This window comes from Dendrobates tinctorius, unplaced genomic scaffold (genome assembly GCF_039654945.1).
Source record: "Dendrobates tinctorius isolate UK_male_01 unplaced genomic scaffold, ASM3965494v1 ptg000051l, whole genome shotgun sequence".
Classification (NCBI taxonomy): domain Eukaryota; kingdom Metazoa; phylum Chordata; class Amphibia; order Anura; family Dendrobatidae; genus Dendrobates; species Dendrobates tinctorius.
The window spans coordinates 22,624,980-22,643,263 of record NW_027361719.1 but is presented as its reverse complement, the minus strand read 5'-3'; the positions used below and the strand labels follow the sequence as shown (position 1 = coordinate 22,643,263).

Sequence of the window (18,284 nt, the reverse complement as noted above, 5' to 3'; positions counted from 1 at the left end):
TCCCCAGCCTCCCTGGCTGCTCCCTCCAATGCATTATGCGGCTGCCTGCCTCCATGCTCTGCCTCTCCCCAGCCTCCCTGGCTGCTCCCTCCAATGCATTATGCAGCATAATTAAGCCCCTATTAAGATCCGCCATTGGGTGGAGGTAATGTGATGGTCTGGGGTTGCTTTGGTGCTGGTCAAGTGGGAGATTTGTGCAAGGTAAAAGGGATTTTGAATAAGGAAGGCTATCACTCCATTTTGCAACGCCATGCTATACCCTGTGGACAGCGCTTGATTGGAGCCAATGTCATCCTACAACAGGACAATGACCGAAAGCACACCTTCAAATTATGCAAGAACTATTTAGGGAAGAAGCAGGCAGCTGGTATTCTATCTGTAATGGAGTGGCCAGAACAGTCACCAGATCTCAACCCTATTGAGCTGTTGTGGGAGCAGCTTGACCGTATGGTACGCAAAAAGTGCCCATCAAGCCAAACCAACTAGTGGGAGGGGATTCTGGAAGCATGGGGTGATATTTCTCCAGCAAATTAACTGCTAGAATGACAAAGGTCTACAATGCTGTAATTGCTGCAAAGGGAGCATTCTTTGATGAAAGCAAAGTTTGAAGGAGAAAATTATTTCAAATGCAAATCTTTTTTTAAAACCTTGTCAATGTCTGGACTAGATTTTAAATTCATTTGGCAACTCATTTGATTAATAAAAGTATGAGTTTTCATGGAAAACACAAAATTGTCTGGGTGACCCCAAACTTTTGAACAGTAATGTATATCTGCTCTCAATTTTGTCAGAACAAAACTTGTTAGTGTACTTTTAGGACCATACAAAATGAGAGCCTATTAGGTCCCACTGATGATGCATTATACGAATTTACACTGTAAAAGGTGAAGATTAAAAATAAATCTCAGAATGAAAAAGCAATTTTTTTTTAACAAAAAAATTATCTTTAATAAAATAGATTTTCCAAAAGTAACGTTACACAACATGTTGCATTAGAAAAGATATGATCTTGAATACATAAAAAAAACAAAAACCCCATACGCAGAGCTAAAAGGTTACACTTACTGGAACTTTTGTGGTTTATTATGCTGTAAGAGACCCTCATTCTGGTTGTCCACTATGTTAGGCTCATAAAAACACATTGTATTGTAAAGAAAGGGTTTTCCTGGAAATAACTGACATTTTTATCCAGCACATTGCCCTGTGACAAACGTGTTGGCACGGCCATATCTGTTAGAACGGCCATTAGCACATTCATTTTAGTGCTGCCGACTTACAAAGCAAGAAGGGAATGGACACAGAATTGGCTGTTGTGCTCCAAGAGGTTCTTGCTGATGGGTAGTGGTACAAGGCATCAACACACCAACAATGACACATCGATGGCCAACGTTAAAGGGTTGCTTCATGAAATGTGGTAAAATAATTTTACATTTAAATATTAAACGTTTTTTCTAAATAACATCATTTAGCAAAAAAGGTCTGCTTTATGTAGTGCTCTCTATCAGGATTCAGAGATGGCAGCTACCATCAATCACAACCTGTCCTAGATTTCAGGACAGGCTGCGTGAAGAGCTGTAGAGCGGAGACAGGTCTTGTCAGGGTAGCCTCCTGTCAGGCATTGTGAATGTGTATCCTCTGTTCAGTCTGCACGACTCCCCATGTCCTGTCAGGTTGACTGAACAGAGGAATGCAATGTCAGGACTGCTCTGAAGTGACCTTCTTCGCAAAGCCTGTTCTGAAATCTAGAACTGCTTGGGATTGATGGTAGCTGCCATCTTTGAATACTGAAAGAGTGCACCTGATAAAGAATACCTTTTTGACAAATGATACAAAAATACCTTTAATGACAGACTATTAGTATTATTCGTGGAAAGCCCTGTAAAAGTGCATTTAGAAATACTGATTTGGGCCCATCAATGCACCACTGATGCGTGTCAATGGATTATACACAAGTCGTTCGGCCTCATTACACACACCGAACCTTGAGTAATGATGGGGACAGAACAGTCAATAATACTATCATTCTATCACCGTACTGTATCATTATCAGCAGCGGATTAGGTTTAGCACTGTACTGCTGATAAACGATTTTTTGCCACCACAGACCCTCAGATTATATCCAATGACCAATCGTTTTGTTAGTCACGTGATCACTGGCATGTCTACAGCGGTGGAAATTGAGAACGAGTGTTAATACACGTTATTCTGAGTATCTACTGGTATAAATGTACCATTAGAATCACAGACAGTTTTTGTGGCAGTGCTTGGTCCAAATACATGGGAAAAAATAAACGTAAATTACAAATATAATTATTCATATGCTATAAAACAATTCACTTGTTGGGCTCAAACCCCACAAAAACTGAGTGCAATTCCAGCTCCTGAGTGTTTCTTCATTATGTTTTAGTTTTGATGTCCAAGGACATAAGTCGCTACATAATGGTACATCCAATATGGACATATTTTCACACACACAAAAAAAAAAAAAAAATTGGAGAACTTTCCTGCACCCCAAACCTTAAAATGGGTTCTTGCTATGTGTTTATACTGAGGATTTGCGTTCATTTTGATTGTAATTAAGTGTCAAAGATGCATTCAAAAGTTTGGAAGTTATCCCTAATCCTGAAAAGCAGGGCTCAGAAGAGTCACATGTGAATAGAACGATGGTTGATCATGTGCATCTGCTTCATTCATTCTCACTGCAACCACCAGATATAGTTTTGCACTGTTTTGCTGGTCTTCAAAACTCTTATAAGAATGAATGGTGCGGCAGTGCACATGATCAATTTCCGCTCCATTCACATGGGGGTCTTCAGCGCACAGGTTCTCAGAATGGCTTGCGATCCCAGATGTTGGACCCTCAGCAACTGGAACGTTATCCCCTATCCCATGGACAAGAGGTAACTTGCAAATTTGAAAATCTCCTTTAAAAAGGACAAGGGATTGATGTGTCACAAAGCTCTATACATACAGCACACACAAGAAGGAAAAAAAAAATGGAGCAGATGAGAACTGTCAGCAGAGTTAGACATTCTCTAACAGTAATACAAGTTCGGTACTTGCGTTCTATATCTAATCGTCAATCAAATACGGGTTTATTACATGGGGAGGTGAAATTTTAAAACAAGTTAATGAGTGAACAGCATACACAAAGTATACAACTAAGACAGAAAAGAAAAAAAAAAATAGCAAAAACTAACTATTTGTCATTTAAAAGCAAAGAAAAAAAAAAATACATATTCAACAAATGGAAGCAGCTGTATATAATACATGGGTTCCGCACCCTCTTCACTTTTGTCTCTTCGGTAGCGTGGATTTTGCATATCTGAATAAAAAGTGCATAGTGTTCCCAGGATGAGACAGGACCGGGACATATAAAAAAAAAAAAAAAAAAAAAAAAAAAAAAACCCCACTGTCTGGTCTTCAATTACCGGTGGGGGAAAAGCTCTGGATCCCCGTCAGGTAGCTGGCTCAAGTACCTGTGCAGCTGGGAACAGCACCGCCAGATGAGAGAAATAACTCTTATGGCTTTTGAACGAAAGTTTTTTCCTACAAGTCTCAATTGTGCAACGGCCAACTCTTGTTATTAGACAGCTCTCGATGGAAATGTGAGCAAGACTCGTCATGGTCAACTTCAATGTCTTCAGTGTCTGTATCCCCTTCATCCCCAAACAACTCCTCCTCCAAGAAAGACCCCCCAATGCCATACTCATGTTCATGAAGAGATGCTTCATTGGATGTCAGGTGAGAGGAGCCTTCCACAAAATCAGCGAACCTGAGGGGGGCACACAATCAAGAAAACTTGTTAGGATAAGGTCAGATGAAGTTTGCAAAGCCAAGAATAGTGTAGATGACAGCCTTTTACTAGGCAAAGTAACAATGAGACTCATAATAGGCTCATAAGAAAAGACAAGGTTGTCCCTCATAATTGCCTTGTGAAAGAACAGCCCATTCATATATACCGTATTTTTCTGACTATAAAACGCACTTTATTCCCTCCAAAAATGTGGAGGAAAATGGGGGGTGCGTCTTATAGACCAGATGTACCGGCTGTGATGGGGAGGTAGGGGAGCAGTTTCGGGGGAGCAGCTGGCTTCTGTGGCCAACTCCTGTGCCCGCTGCTAAAATGAATATTCACTGCATTCCACACCATGGGTGTGGAGGGCAATGAATATTGACTTCTCTTTAATGGCATCCTGGTATGATGGGCCCCCACCCCGGTCCTGGAATGCCTTGTCCCATCTTTTCCTTATCCTGGTATGATTAGCCCCCACCTCCATCCTGGTATGCATGGACCCATCAGTAAACATTAAAAAAAAACCATTACACTTACCTTCCCTGGCGCTCCTTTGCAGCATCCTGCTCTGATGCCAGCAGCTGCTTAATGCTTGTAAGCAGAGTGTGGCAGAGACGTCACACGCTGCTTGCAAGCCGAAGGGCAGCTGCCGGAATACTCAATGCTCTGCACGCCGGGACTGTGTGCGCGCAAAGCAGTGAGCATTCATTGCTCTCTGGCGAGCACAGTGTCAGCCGGAGCCTTCCTGCTGCTGCCGGCTGCCACGTGTGCCTATATTTAAAGAGAAATGAATATTCACCCCATTCCATGAATATTCATGCACAGTCCCAGCATGCAGAGCGCATTGAGTATGCCGGAAGCTGCCCTTCAGCTTGCAAGAAGCACATCACGTTCCTGCCATGCACTGCTTACAAGAATAAAGCAGTTGCTGGCATCGGAACAGGACGCTGTTTTTTTTAAATGTTTTTTTGATGGGGCCCATGCATACCAGGATGGGGGTGGAGGCCAATCATACCAGGATAAGGATGGGTCCATGCATTCCTGAACCGGGGATGGGGTCATGCATACTAGGACGAGATGGCTTTGCATACCAGGATAGAGATGAGGGCGATCACTCTTGCCAGGATAGGGATGAGGAGGACCATTCCTACCAGGAAAGGGATAAGGGGGGCATGCATACAAGGATAGGGATGAGGAGACAGGCATACCAGGATGGGGATGAGGGCCATGCACACCAGGGTAGGGATTAATTTACCACATTTTATTGCTTCAATCTTTTTTTTCCCAAATTTCCTTTTCTAAAAGCTAGGTGCGTCTTATAGTCCGAAAAATATGGTACTTTGCCTGCATGTAAAACTACATTCCTGCAGCTTCTGTATGGGACATGTATGGCAAGGGGAGGCTGTGGCATCTTTATAACACATGATATTGTCTTCATTAAAAAATACTATATAACAAAACGAACATATTTAACATCTCCTAGAAAGCCTTAAAAGAATTTAATATATACATATATAGGATTTCTTATAGCATTAGTCAAAAATGTATGCTCAGAGATACACAAAATATATTCAGCCCTGATCTTTTTCTCTAGTAGTCACTTTCGACTTTATTCTAGACTGTGTTGCTGCAGTTTTATGTTGATTTTTTTCTGTAAAATCTAGCAGTCCTAATTTTTCAGCTTAATCAAACTAGTATTAAAGGGAACCTGTCAGCAGGGTTATGCATAGTAACCTACAGACAGTGTCAGGTCAGCGCCGTTATACTGAATAAAATGATACCTTGGTTGTGGCTATTTCTTAATCTTTATTTTCAGCTTTGTGTTAATGATATGCTCGTGTCCTAAGGTAGGGTTCATATATGTGGTGCTCTGATTAGGTATTCATAATGCAGCCTGACAGGCCACTGATCCCTCACTGACCTGCCCCCTAGCTTGCATAATGAATATACTGAATAAAAAAAATAAAAAATAAATAAATGACGCTTCTGTCGGCCGTGGCACCTGAGCTGTAGCATAATCGCATGTTTACTGTGCACTTAATCCCTTTTGCAGATTTACTTGAGCGAGGAGCAAAAAAAAAGTCATCTTGAAAATGGCTCCCGCTGTGCTTGCGCAGTAGCACCTCTTAGGCTATGTGCACACGCTGCGGTACCGCAGCGTTTTTAGCCCTGCGGAACTGCAGCAGTTCCGCAGACACGGTACAGTACCATGTTACCCTATGGGTCTTAAAAACCGCTGTGCTCACGGTGCGGTTTTTTCCGCGCGGTTTTGCTGCGGTTTATAAACCACAGCATGTCAATAGTTTCTGTGGATTCCGCTGCGGTTTCACACCTTTAACATAGTAGTGGTGTGAAACCGCAGGGGAAAACCGCAGGTCACTTTACCTGCGGTTCCGTGCGGAAAAACCCGCAGGCGAATCCGCAGCGTGTGCACATAGCCTTAAGAGATCGCTGACAGCTGCTATTGTGCATGAGTGGGTGGCGCCATCTTGGTGGAGGACATTTTTTTTCTTCTCCAGAAAGACAGCGCTGCCGGCGCCTGGGTAAGAGCACCTATCGGATCTCTATACAAACCGATAGCTGCTACTGAGCAGGCGCCCCAGGTGACATTTTCAAAATGACTTTTCTCCCCTCGCACAAGTAAATCTGCAAAAGGGATTAAGTGCACAGTGACCGTGTGATTATGCTGCAGTGCAGGTGCCACACGGCCGCCACCTGCCTGCAGAAGTGTTTTTTGTTTTTTTTTAATTCAATATGTGATGGTATTCAAACTAGGGGGCAGGTCGGTGAGGGATCAGTGACCTGTCAGCAGTATGCATTATGAATAGCTAATTAGAGCTACGGAATATAGGCTGAACTGGATGAACAAATATCTTATATGTTACTTTGTTAGAGCACCACATACTGTACATGAACCCTGCCTTAGGACACGAGCATATAATTAACACAAAACTGAAAATAAAGAAAATAAAGATTAAGAAACAGCCACAAGACGGATTTCATCAACCAAGGTATCATTTTATTCAGTGTAACGGTGCCGACCTGACACTGTGTGTAGGTTACTGTGCACAATCCTGGTGACAGGTTCCCTTTAAGGGGATGTCTCCCATTCTTTTCGATTGGAGCTGCTACTATATCTTTTTGCAATCTGATCAACAGGATTAAATTGCACTTCTTTGTGCAGAATATTTTAGAGATGACTAAGATGCCAGGGAAGGGCTTTCTCACAGCATCATGGATAAACGGCAGATTTTATTACACTGCTACAGTGATGATTAGCTGTATTTGCAAAGAATGATTAAAAAAACAAAAAACAAAAACAGAGCTGTGGAGTCGATGTCAGTATAAAATGGACAGACTTAAAATAAATAATAAATTGGGTACAGTATTTAAATGCAGTATGTGCTGAACACTCATAAGGATTTAGGCAAGTTATGAAGTGTCCTGTACAAGTCTGTTCTACACCATGTTCCAAATTATTATGCAAATTGGTTTTCAGTGGAATAGCGTTTTTTTTCTTCAATGAAACCCATTGATGGTATTGTGTCTCAAGGTTCTTTGGATCACTGAAATCAAATCTCAGATACCTGCGATAATTAGTTTGCCATGTGAGCCCAATAAGAGGAAAACTGGATGTTCCACACTATTAAGCAGGCCACAGTTTTCAAGTAACATGGGAAAGAAAAAGGATCTCTCTGCTGCTGAAAAGCATCAAATAGTGCAATGCCTTGGTCAAGGGATGAAAACATTAGATATTTCCCGGAAACTTAAACGTGATCATCGTACTGTTAAGAGAGTTGTGGCTGATTCTGAGCACAGACATGTTTGTGCTGATAAAGGCAGAATGAGGAAGGTTTCTGCCAGGCAAGTTCATCAGATTAAGAGAGCAGCTGCTAAAAAGCCATTACAAACCAGCAAACAGATATTTGAAGCTGCTGGCGCCTCTGGAGTCCCTTGAACCTCAAGGTGTAGGATCCTTCAAAGGCTTGCTGTGGTGCATAAACCTACTAATCGGCCACCCCTAAACAGTGCTCACAAGCAGAATTGGTTGCAGTGGGCCCAGACGTACCTGAAGACTAATTTTCAAACAGTCTTGTTTACTGATGAGTGTCGAGCAACCCTGGATGGTCCAGATGGATGGAGTAGTGGATGGTTGGTGCATGGCCACCATGTCCCAGCAAGGCTGCCATGTCAGCAAGGAGGTGGAGGAGTCATGTTTTGGGCAGGAATCATGGGGAAACAGCTGGTAGGGCCCTTTAAGGTTCCTGAAGGTGTGAAAATGACCTCTGCAAAGTATATAGAGTTTCTGACTGACAACTTTCTTCCATGGTATAAAAAGCAGAATTGTGCCTCCAGGAGCAAAATAATCTTCATGCATGACAATGCACCATCTCATGCTGCAAAGAATACCTCTGAGTCATTGGATGCTATGGGCATAAAAGATAAACTCATGGTGTGGCCACCATCTTCCCCTGACCTCAACCCTATAGAGAACCTTTGGAGTATCATCAAGCAAAAGATCTATGAGGGTGGGAGGCAGTTCACATCAAAACAGCAGCTCTGGGAGGCTATTCTGACTTCATGAAAAGAAATACAAGCAGAAACGCTCCAAAAACTCCCAAGTTCAATGGATGCAAGAATTGTGATGGTGATATCAAAGAAGGGTTCCTATGTTAACATGTAACTTGGCCTGTTAGGATGTTTTGGAGTTAAATAGCTTTTTTGTTCAGTGAATGTGACCTCCTATTGCTGCAAATTCCACAAACGAGCATTTTCAGTTCTTTAAAACATATCAAATGTTTAGAAATTCTACTGTGCCTAATAATTTGGATCAGTAGATTGAGTTTTTATTCATTTTGGAGATTATACTGTTATCATTGGGAGGTTTCTTCAATAACATTTGATGTATACTCTATTAGACTGACTGACTGTCATTTGCACCGACCACTTCGAAAATCAGAGAAAAATATAATTTGCATAATAATTTGGAACATGGTGTATTCCTGATCTAAGACTCTCTGCTTTTAGTTGAGCTGAATCTGTGCTGCACTCTAGGTACATGCTCAGTAGTAAAGCTCCTCCTCTACAGATCTGAGCGAAAAGGCACCGATAAGGAATGCCTGTAGCGCTGCACTCATCTCAAGAACTGCCAACGTCAACGGGAAAACAGGATTAAGGCAAGCACTTCTTAAATCATATCTGAATTTTCAATAAATTGTGCATATATAAATAGTCCAGTGTATGCTTCATGTTTTAGTTTGCTTTTCCTATGAGCTCATGTTTGAAGAGGTTAGTGGATGTGATGTTATTAGCTCAGCTAGCAGTTTCAGTTTCTTTCTGGGGTATAATTCAGAACAAACTTCCTGCCTCTCTCTTCACCTCTTCATAGACTGCAAAGCATCATGATGTGAAACATTTACTGAGCTGTACCCTGAGAAACACCAGAGACTGAAAGCGATCTAATAACAAACTTTTTATTTGTCATCATCTGTGCTATTGATTTATGCAAACTTTGTTTTATTTGTATCCAAACTTATACATTATTCCCTATTCTTTCAGAAATTACAATACACCCTATTTTTTTATAGGACAAAATTATTTTGAGAGCAAATTTATATGATTACAAAATGCCTTAGAAGCTTCCTATGGAGTCAGCTGTATAAACATTTCCTATTAACTCAAGATAAAAAATATATTGTATATCAGTGCATGACAGATGAAAACAAATGCTGTGAGATCAAAATCAGTGCATTCTCTGGCAGTGATAAAAATGCTAATACAAGAAAGAACGATCATAACCAAGAAACCAGTGCCCAGCGCTCCCCCCCCCCATGCAAAGGGGGAGGAAAGAGCATCTCAAACATCAGTTACAAAACATTTTGTAAGTGACAAAGTTGCTGTAACAATGACAGCAGAAATGTTTGAAAGACCACTTATAGAGCTTGTTGTACCATTATCATTATTTGCACGACCAGCATTAATGGAGAAGTGGCCCGCAAACTTGGTGATCCTCAAGGAAGGGAAAGTGTTATTGAAGAAGCCCTTAACCAAAAGGAGGACCTTAAAAAGACTCAATAGATGCTTTATATTTCTTAAAATGGATGCCTGCACAAGTCACAGAGGGAATTATTTTGCTATCAATCTTCGATTTGTTTGTGACAACAGTAAAATTGTTACCAAGGCACTGGCAGTAAAACATACTAAAAATTATCACTCCAACCAGTTTCTCCATGTCTTAGTGGAAAAAGTTCTGCAAGATTATAGCTCAAAAAAGAACAGGCTTTTGCTGTTGTAATTAACAATGCTTCAAACATAAGTACAATTAAACGATGAATCAGAGTAATGAAGGTGAATAGCAGCTAGTATGTTTGAGATGGAAAGCTACAGTCCTGTTCCTGAGGGACAAAGATATTACTACAAAAGAACAGCAAATTATACTTTACAATTGGCCAAACCTCAGTTAACACTAAATGAAGGTCAATGGACACAGGTGGCTGAATTGGAGGAATTGCTTAATCCTCCCCCATTTACAGTGACTAAAATTAGAAGCTGAGGATTTAACTCCTGGCATTTTCATAAAGGAGTGGAAGAACCTGCTGTTTTGCTTGTCCCAAAGAGGAGGATTAATGGCAGATGGCATTGTTGCTTCAATGAAACGGAGAGAGACACAGCTATTAGAAAATAAAATTCTTCAGGCAGCTGTTTATGTGGACCCAAGTCATCGTATATTGCTGGATGATCAACAGCTTACTAAACAGCTTACTAAAGGAAAAGAGTCGCTGACTGAAGCAGCAGTTAGGGCGAGTGGGCTACAGGAATGCCAAGAGCAAGAGGACTTGGGTCTTGCCAGTGCTGCTGCTACCATATCTTCAGTCTCATCAGATGAGTAGTTTAATTTTGAAAAGTATTTGGATGACATGGAGCAGGCAAAACGTTGCTGCAGGGAAAAAGATTTCACTACCATAGCAAACTGACCATATTTCAGCAAAATCTGTCACATGCTCTCAAAAAAATAGAGTTCAATCTTTCATCAAAACTGACTCTGCACGAGGCAATTCCTTTATACCCAGAAATGGTTAGAGACATTGTACGCGTGGTTACGCTTGGCCATCAACCCAAGATAGTGTAGACAGGTTGTTCTCTAGCCTTAAAATAATTAGATCAGATTTGAGGTAATCTATGAAGGAGGATCTGATGGAGGCCGTACTATTTCTCAGAACAAATTCATACACTGCACAAATGTTATTCAGTACGTTTTGGTGGAAAACTATTATTTTCCCCGCTTACTACATGTATTGCATATTTACAATTCATTAAAAGTTTGTGTTGTAAAGTTGTATTTCAATAAAGATATTTCATGCTCTATATAAATAGCTTGATTATTGTATCATAATGGTGATTAAAAGTCTGATGTTACAATTTTAATACAGCAAATGTATCACAAATTAAAGAGGAGTCATGTATGAGGGAGTCGAAGTCAGAGAAATTGAGGAGTCGGAGGTTTGGCTTACAGACTCCACACAGCCCTGGAAAAAAAAACAAAAAAAAACAGCTCTGCCATCTCTACCCAAGTCTGTGCAAAAGAGAATCAGCCATGCAAACCCTCGTCAGTCTCTAAAAAACAGATAAACTGCGCAAAGGTTAGCCTAAAAAAAATGGATGTTGTAAATTTTCTTAAAGAGAGATGTCCATCCAGCAGCGCACAAAGCTACAGCTATACATGTGCTGAACTGTACGATCTAGCTAAAAGGATAACAAATGCCTGAAATTCAATAGTTTAAGTACCATGGTCTCCTTTCCTCTTCTCGCTCTCCATTGAGGGGATATCATGGTCCTTGAATGTTCTGACCTAGCGAGCAATAAAATGTTTGCAACATAAAACTCACTGCTTTGTAAAGACTTATTAGATCTCTTGTAATACAATGACCAATTCTACAAAAAAATACATATATTTTCATAACAATAGAAATGTAATATATATTATATATACACACACACACACACACACATTATAATATATTGATTTTACAACATTTCTACACCTTTCCTCACCATCAATCTCAATAGAGGAGACTTACAGAACGCATCTCAACTGGGCCAAATGTCACTTCTTGGTTGAGACCTAATAAATCTGCATGTGAAACACTGTCTGTGGGTCGGAATAAACGGAAGCTGCTTTGTGGCAATGGATATGGCTTCTCCGGAAAGGGGGCACATCTTAAAATGCTATAGTGCACCCACTACAGCACAATGCCAGTCAGTCAAGAGGTGGTGAAAAGTTACACTAATGCCCAAATAAGCGCTACATTCCTCATTAGCTTGAGCTGCTGTGAAAAATGTGGCACATAAATATTGGACTGAATTAGTAAATCTGTCCCAATGAGAGGAATTAAAAAATACTGTATATACTCGAGTATAAGCCGACCCAAGTATAAGCCGAAGAACCTAATTTTGCCACGAAAAACTGTCAACTTATTGACTCGAGTATAAGCCGGGCATGTATTGCCCCCTCATCCCTGTCGTGGTATCCGTGTGCCCTCCCCCGAATCGCTGTCCTGGTATGCATGGTTCCCCCGTCCCTGTATATGTGGCTGCCCCCGTCACTGTCCTGGTATGTGTGGCTCCCCCCACATCGCTGTCCTGGTATGCGTGGGCTCCCCCCTCCCATACTTGTATGCATGCTTATAAAAAAACAAAAAAATATCCTACTCGCCCTCCTGTGCGCCCTGCATCTCATTGGTTCCAGTGCCCTCGCAGCATCTTGCTGGTTCCAGCTTCCAGCAGCTCTTCCTATGCCGAGCGATCACGTGGCACCTCTCTCATTAAGGTAATTGAATATTCACTCCACGCCTATGGGAGTGGGGGCGCGTGCATATTCATTACCTTAATGAGTGGGGCCACGTGATCGTTCGGCCCAGGAAGAGCTGCTGGAAGCCGGAACCAACGAGATGCTGTGAGGGCGCCAGAACAACGAGATGCAGGGCGCAAAGGAGGGCGAGTAGGATTGTCTTCTAGAAGCCGGCGGCTGCAGCTGTCACTGTGCACACTATAAGAGAAATGAACACATTTCTCTTTAGCAGCGGCACAGGCTTTAGCCACAGCCGCCGGCTCCTGCCCCTGTGACCCGCTGCTCTGCCGCTCCCCCGCCGGATTTCTGGGACAATGGACTCGTGTATAAGCCGAGGAGGGCGGTTTCAGCACAAAAAAAGTGCTGAAAAACTTTGCTTAAACATGAGTATATACGGTAAAAGGCTTGTTTTATTTTCCCCAGAGCAGAAATAAAACACAAACCAACGTCTGTCTTCAGGTTTCGGGACACTTGATTACCAATATGTAACGACAAGCAGGGACTTTTAGTATATCATGGAAACTATATGCCACATCAGAAATCCTCATTTCTCTATCGCTTCATTAGGGGACACAGGAAACCATGAGTGTATGCTGCTTCCACTAGGAGGTTCATACCACGCAAAAAAAGTTAGCTCCTCCCCAGCAGTATATACCCATCAACTGACAAGGAAGCTCATCAGTTTTAGCTAAGTGTCAATAGGATGTGGACACAAGGTTGCTCTCAGCCCCGTTTCTACCTTTAGGTTTTGTTTGTTTGTTTTTTTTATTAATGATCTCGGTTTTTCAGATACAGCTTGTGATTCTGGGCGATTTAGTGCAATTGATCACTTCACTCTCCCCTCTAGAGACCGGGAGCACAGTGTGGGATTGCGTCACTACTGTACCCTCTCGTGTCTACCAGGCAGGACACCATGCCTCCTAACACATCAAGAGTGTTTGGGGCATCCGCACGGAGGATAATACGGACTGGTGCTTGCCACTACACCTTAGCCCGCTCGCTACAGAGCCAGACATGTAGGGTGGGAAGACTGTATCGGTATCTTATAGCTGCCCGACAGAGCCCCAGGACCAGGTACCCTCCAGCCGCCCGTCCCTCTGGGACGCCTGATGACAGTCTTCATTATCATGCTGCGAAGATGGTTTCCAGGGCCTTCAGGACAGGTATCTCTCCTCATAAGTCTCAGGAAATAGGAGGGGGGGGGGTCTCTTTAAACACAATAGTGATATGGTGTTTTTTACATAAAATCGTGATGCAGTTATAGCCCAACCATAGCCCCTCGCCACCCTGCTCTCCCGACAGATGGTTCTCTAAATTTAGTCCATGGCTGGTTACGGGGCCTGGTCCCGCGATCGGTACTCACCCTCACCATTTAGTCTGCCAGTTGCGCAGGCTGTCTCGTGCACCCCACACATCGTCCTCATCCCCCGAAGCACGGGAACTTACCGCACCCTTTTTTTTTTCTTTAACGCCGACTCCTCAGCCCCATATTTTTTCCCACTGAGTATCAGGAGGAGACATCCACCTGCTGTACTGCAGTGTTTGGGCCAGATGCTCTGTCTAGACACTCTGCCTAGATGTTTCAAATTCATTCCCTCCAGGAGAGCACCCACCTCCCCCTCCTCAGACCTCATTCGCAGCAATGTTTTTTTTCCCTATGCCCACCAGCTTTTCCATCCATGGGGAATTAGACTTTATGTGCTATAGGAATAACAGCATTAGTGTTTGGTCCCCTACCCAGTGAATCTGATGCACCTTTTACCATGTACCTTATGGTCGATCACAGCTGCAGTCCACATTTTCTGACCACTATCTAGTGTATCAGATGCACCATTTACCATGTACCTCCTGGTCGATTGCAGCAGCCGTACTAGTGTTCTGTCCACCATTTGGTGAGTCAGATGCACCATCTACCACGTACCTAATGGTCGAATGCTGCAGGGGTCCATGTCTCATGCCCACTATCCAGTGAGTCAGACGTACCATTTACCACACACCATCTAGTGTGCATCAGATGCACCACCTGTCACTTTCCTTATGGTCATTTGCAGAAGTGGCCCACGTTTCCTGCCCAATATTCAGCGAGTCAGATGTATCATTTACCATGTGTCTCATGGACAGTAACAGCAGCAGTCCACGTTTCCTGTCCACCATCCAGTGACTCAGGTACACAACCTATCAAGTTCCTCATGGTCATATGCAGCAGTGGTCCACGTTTCCTGCCCATTATCCAGTGAATCAGATGAACCAGCTACCACATGGTGGATCGCAGCAGGAAATGTAAGTGCTCTCTCCTTTATCCGGTAAGTCAGTCACACCATCTATCATGTACCATATGAGCGCTTGCAGAAGTGGTCCAAAAGCTCTGCCCGCTATCCAGCGAGTCAGACTCATTATCTACCACATAACCCAACCTTGATTACAGTTATGACCCGGAGGGGGGGGCCTTGTCCTCCATCCTGTGAATACGATTTGCCAAGAATTATCCAACAGGTCAGGACTTCCATCTACAGTTAACCACATTGCTGTCCACAATGCAGTTCAGCTGTGCTACCCATTAGCCAGCAATTAGACCCAAAATGCCTAATAGAAGTGCTTCTAGTACTCTGCTCACTATCCAGTGAGTCAGGTCCTACATTTACAATGATCCTTTTGGCTGATCATTGTGCAGCCCAAGGGGTCTAGCGAGATCTCAGTTTTGTCCGTTTCCGTACTACTTTCTTACAGAGATGGGTTAGCACTTTGTCCTTATCAAGCTGCAGCCAAGAGCACGAGAGCCTCTCCAGCCTTGGATCCGATGTCCGAACATCACGTAAGCGAGTCTTCTCCGGCAAAGATTATATCCTCTCTCAGTATTGTATTGTAATCTTGTGCTTTTTACCACTCGGTGATTAAATTACAATTCTCGGGGCCAGCGCCGTCTCACCCGGACAGCCCATTCCAACTCACGGAATCCCTGGCTATGTCTGACCCTGCGAGTCACAGGGTCGGCACTCATGCCCAACTGGTTGCGTCAGTGACTGTCTCTGCCTTTTGTTTCCTGTGCCAGGCATTCGCTGGAGCTCCTTCGAATGTTAAAGACCTCGCTGATTATACTGTCTTTTTCTGGATTTTCTTCCCTCAAGGTAAGTGGTTACACATGTAAGGAATCTTAACCACTTCCTTAACAAGATGGTCTGAATCGATAAAGGCTACCAAAATACCTCAAGTTATCTGTACTAATTTTCTTAAACTGGACGAGTCGTCCTCAAAGCGATTTAGAGTCCACATTAGCATCGTCCTTTTTCGCCATTCACGTGTTTTTTTCTGGCTCTCAACTACACTGTTGTTCTTTGGTACCTGGATTCTGAGTTCAGACCTTGCCACGGACTCCTCTCCAAAAAGTTTGGAGCTCTTTTCTCATGATTGCTCTCATCACCTCACCCATCTTGGCTGGGTTATCAACATCCCAAAATAGGCTCTAGTCCCGGTCCCACATGTTGATTTTCCAGGGAATGCTGTTTGACACAGAACGATCAAGAGTTTTTTTCTACCCAAGGAAAAACCCTCGATCCTATCACGTGGGACTCTCCCTCAGAGGCACATGTGCACATTCGCTCCGCTTCTACATGAGCGTTCTAGGTAGGATGGTTGCATCATTGGAAGAAGTTCCATTTGACTACTTTCATACACATCCTTTTTAATTTTCTTTTTCTGCCATCAAGATGGGATTGGTCGATTCACTCCCTGTATCAACTAATCATGCCCCTCTCCAGATAAATAAGTTTCTAGACTGGTGGACTTAATCTCCTCTTTTCAATTGTGGTAGATCTTTCCCACACCATGTAGGAAGATTGCTACTACAGAAGCCAATCTCAATTGGGGAGCAGATTTTCAGAACTTAACAGTCCAGGACCGATGGACCATCCAGGAATCGTCTCTTACCATCAACATTCTGGATTTTGGGTCCCTCCTTCTTACTCTACTTTTCTTGCAAGACCCTATTCTCTACCATTAGTTTCGGGTCCAAACTGACAATGCCACAGCGGTGACAGAGATGAACCTTCAAGGAAGAACCCTATGTCAAGCAATATTGCCAGAAGTGCAGCGGATTTGGTTATGATTTTGGCACTGCACATCCCAAGAATGGAGATCTGGGCTGCCAATTTTCTCAGCCAAGAGGGTCCCTGAACCAGTCTCCCATGACATGAGGCTCCTTTGAGGGTTTCCCGACATCAACCTGATAGAGTCCAGTCTAAGTCACAAGATTATTCATGTAGTCTCCAGAACACACATCACGCTAGCAATCGGCACTGACGCTTTGGTAATTCCTTGGCAGTTCTCCCTCCATACCAGTTACCTCCCTTAACACTAATCTCTAGGGTGGTCCAGAGGATCAAGACTGAGGGAGTGCCCATCATTCTCATCGCGCCACAAGACTTGGGTATGCATAAGTAAACAACTTCCTCACGGGCACTCCGTAGAAACTCCAGGATCTTTCAGATCTCTCTCAGGGTTCTCTATTCCACCAGAATTCTCCGTCACTCTATTTAACAGCATGACTAAGACCAGGTTTCTCAAATCAGCCGATTTCTCCAATCAGGTTATCCAGACCATGTTCAGAACTATGAAGCCTTCCTTTACTCACATTTCCCATCGTTCGTGGAAAAAATTTCTCCACTGGTGTGTAACTAATCAGACTTCCCAAAGGATCTTTCATCTGCTTTCCATTTTGTCCTTCTTACATTTGGGTCCGAGATCTGGCCAGTCCGTCAGTTTTCTCAAGAGACAGGTGTCTGCTTTTTCCATCCCTTTTTGAAAGATTGTAATGTCTCACCTGCAGTTCAAGACCTTTCTGCAGGGAGTTGGACACTCTGTTTTCCTCTACTGGCCTCCGGTAACACCTTGGGATCTCAATTTAGTGCTCAACGAACATTCAAACTTCTACGAGACATCCTTTACTTCTTTCCTGGAAGGTTGCCTTCCCGGTCACCATTTCTTCTGCGAGCTTGTAAACTCATCTGATCTCTTGTCGTTCCTCCTTACCTAGGGTGTCACCCATCCTTTCTCCCTAAGGTGGTTTTTTGCATTTCTCCCCAATGAGGATACTGTTTTTTTTTTTTTATTTCCTTTTGCCCACTTTTGTTCCCTTTCTTCATCAAGAGTGGTCTCTAAAACTGGACCTGGTAGAGTTCTCTGTATTTACCTTCCCAGGACAGCACACTTCAGATGTGCAGATTCACTGTTCTTAATCTCAGAATGTACTGGTAAAGGTGTTTGCTGTTTCCAAGCCTATTGAGGCCTGCTGGGCTCGCTACGCCATTCTGAAGCCTACCGACTAATGGACAGATCGCATCCATTTAAGGTCATCTCTCGCCCAGTGGGGGGCCTTCTCTGTCACCCACCACCAGGCGTTGGTCTTGTAGATTTGTTAGACTGCTACATGGTCTTCCTCTCACACCTTTGCCAAGTTCTGCAAGGTTCACATGTAGGCTTAGTCATATGAGAATCTCTGTAGATAGGTCCTGCAAGCAGCAGTGACCCGAGCTCTGATTTAACGGTCTACCTTTATCCACCCTTGAGACTGCTTTTGGACGTCCCATGGTTTCCTGTGTCCCCAATGAAGCGAAAGGGAAATGAAGATTTTGGGTACCTACCGTA

General features: G+C 43.2%; 1 protein-coding gene across 1 annotated transcript in view; it reads right to left on the bottom strand.

Moving 5' to 3' along the window:
• Positions 1 to 921: 921 nt before the first annotated feature.
• NEMP1 (nuclear envelope integral membrane protein 1) overlaps positions 922 to 18,284 on the bottom strand; it is an 86,772-nt gene continuing 69,409 nt past the window's right edge. Inside the window, 3 exon segments of the mRNA XM_073576854.1 lie at positions 922 to 3,775; positions 11,582 to 11,616; positions 11,618 to 11,645. Coding sequence (XP_073432955.1) covers positions 3,559 to 3,775; positions 11,582 to 11,616; positions 11,618 to 11,645 — 280 coding nt within the window. The 3' untranslated portion in view covers positions 922 to 3,558.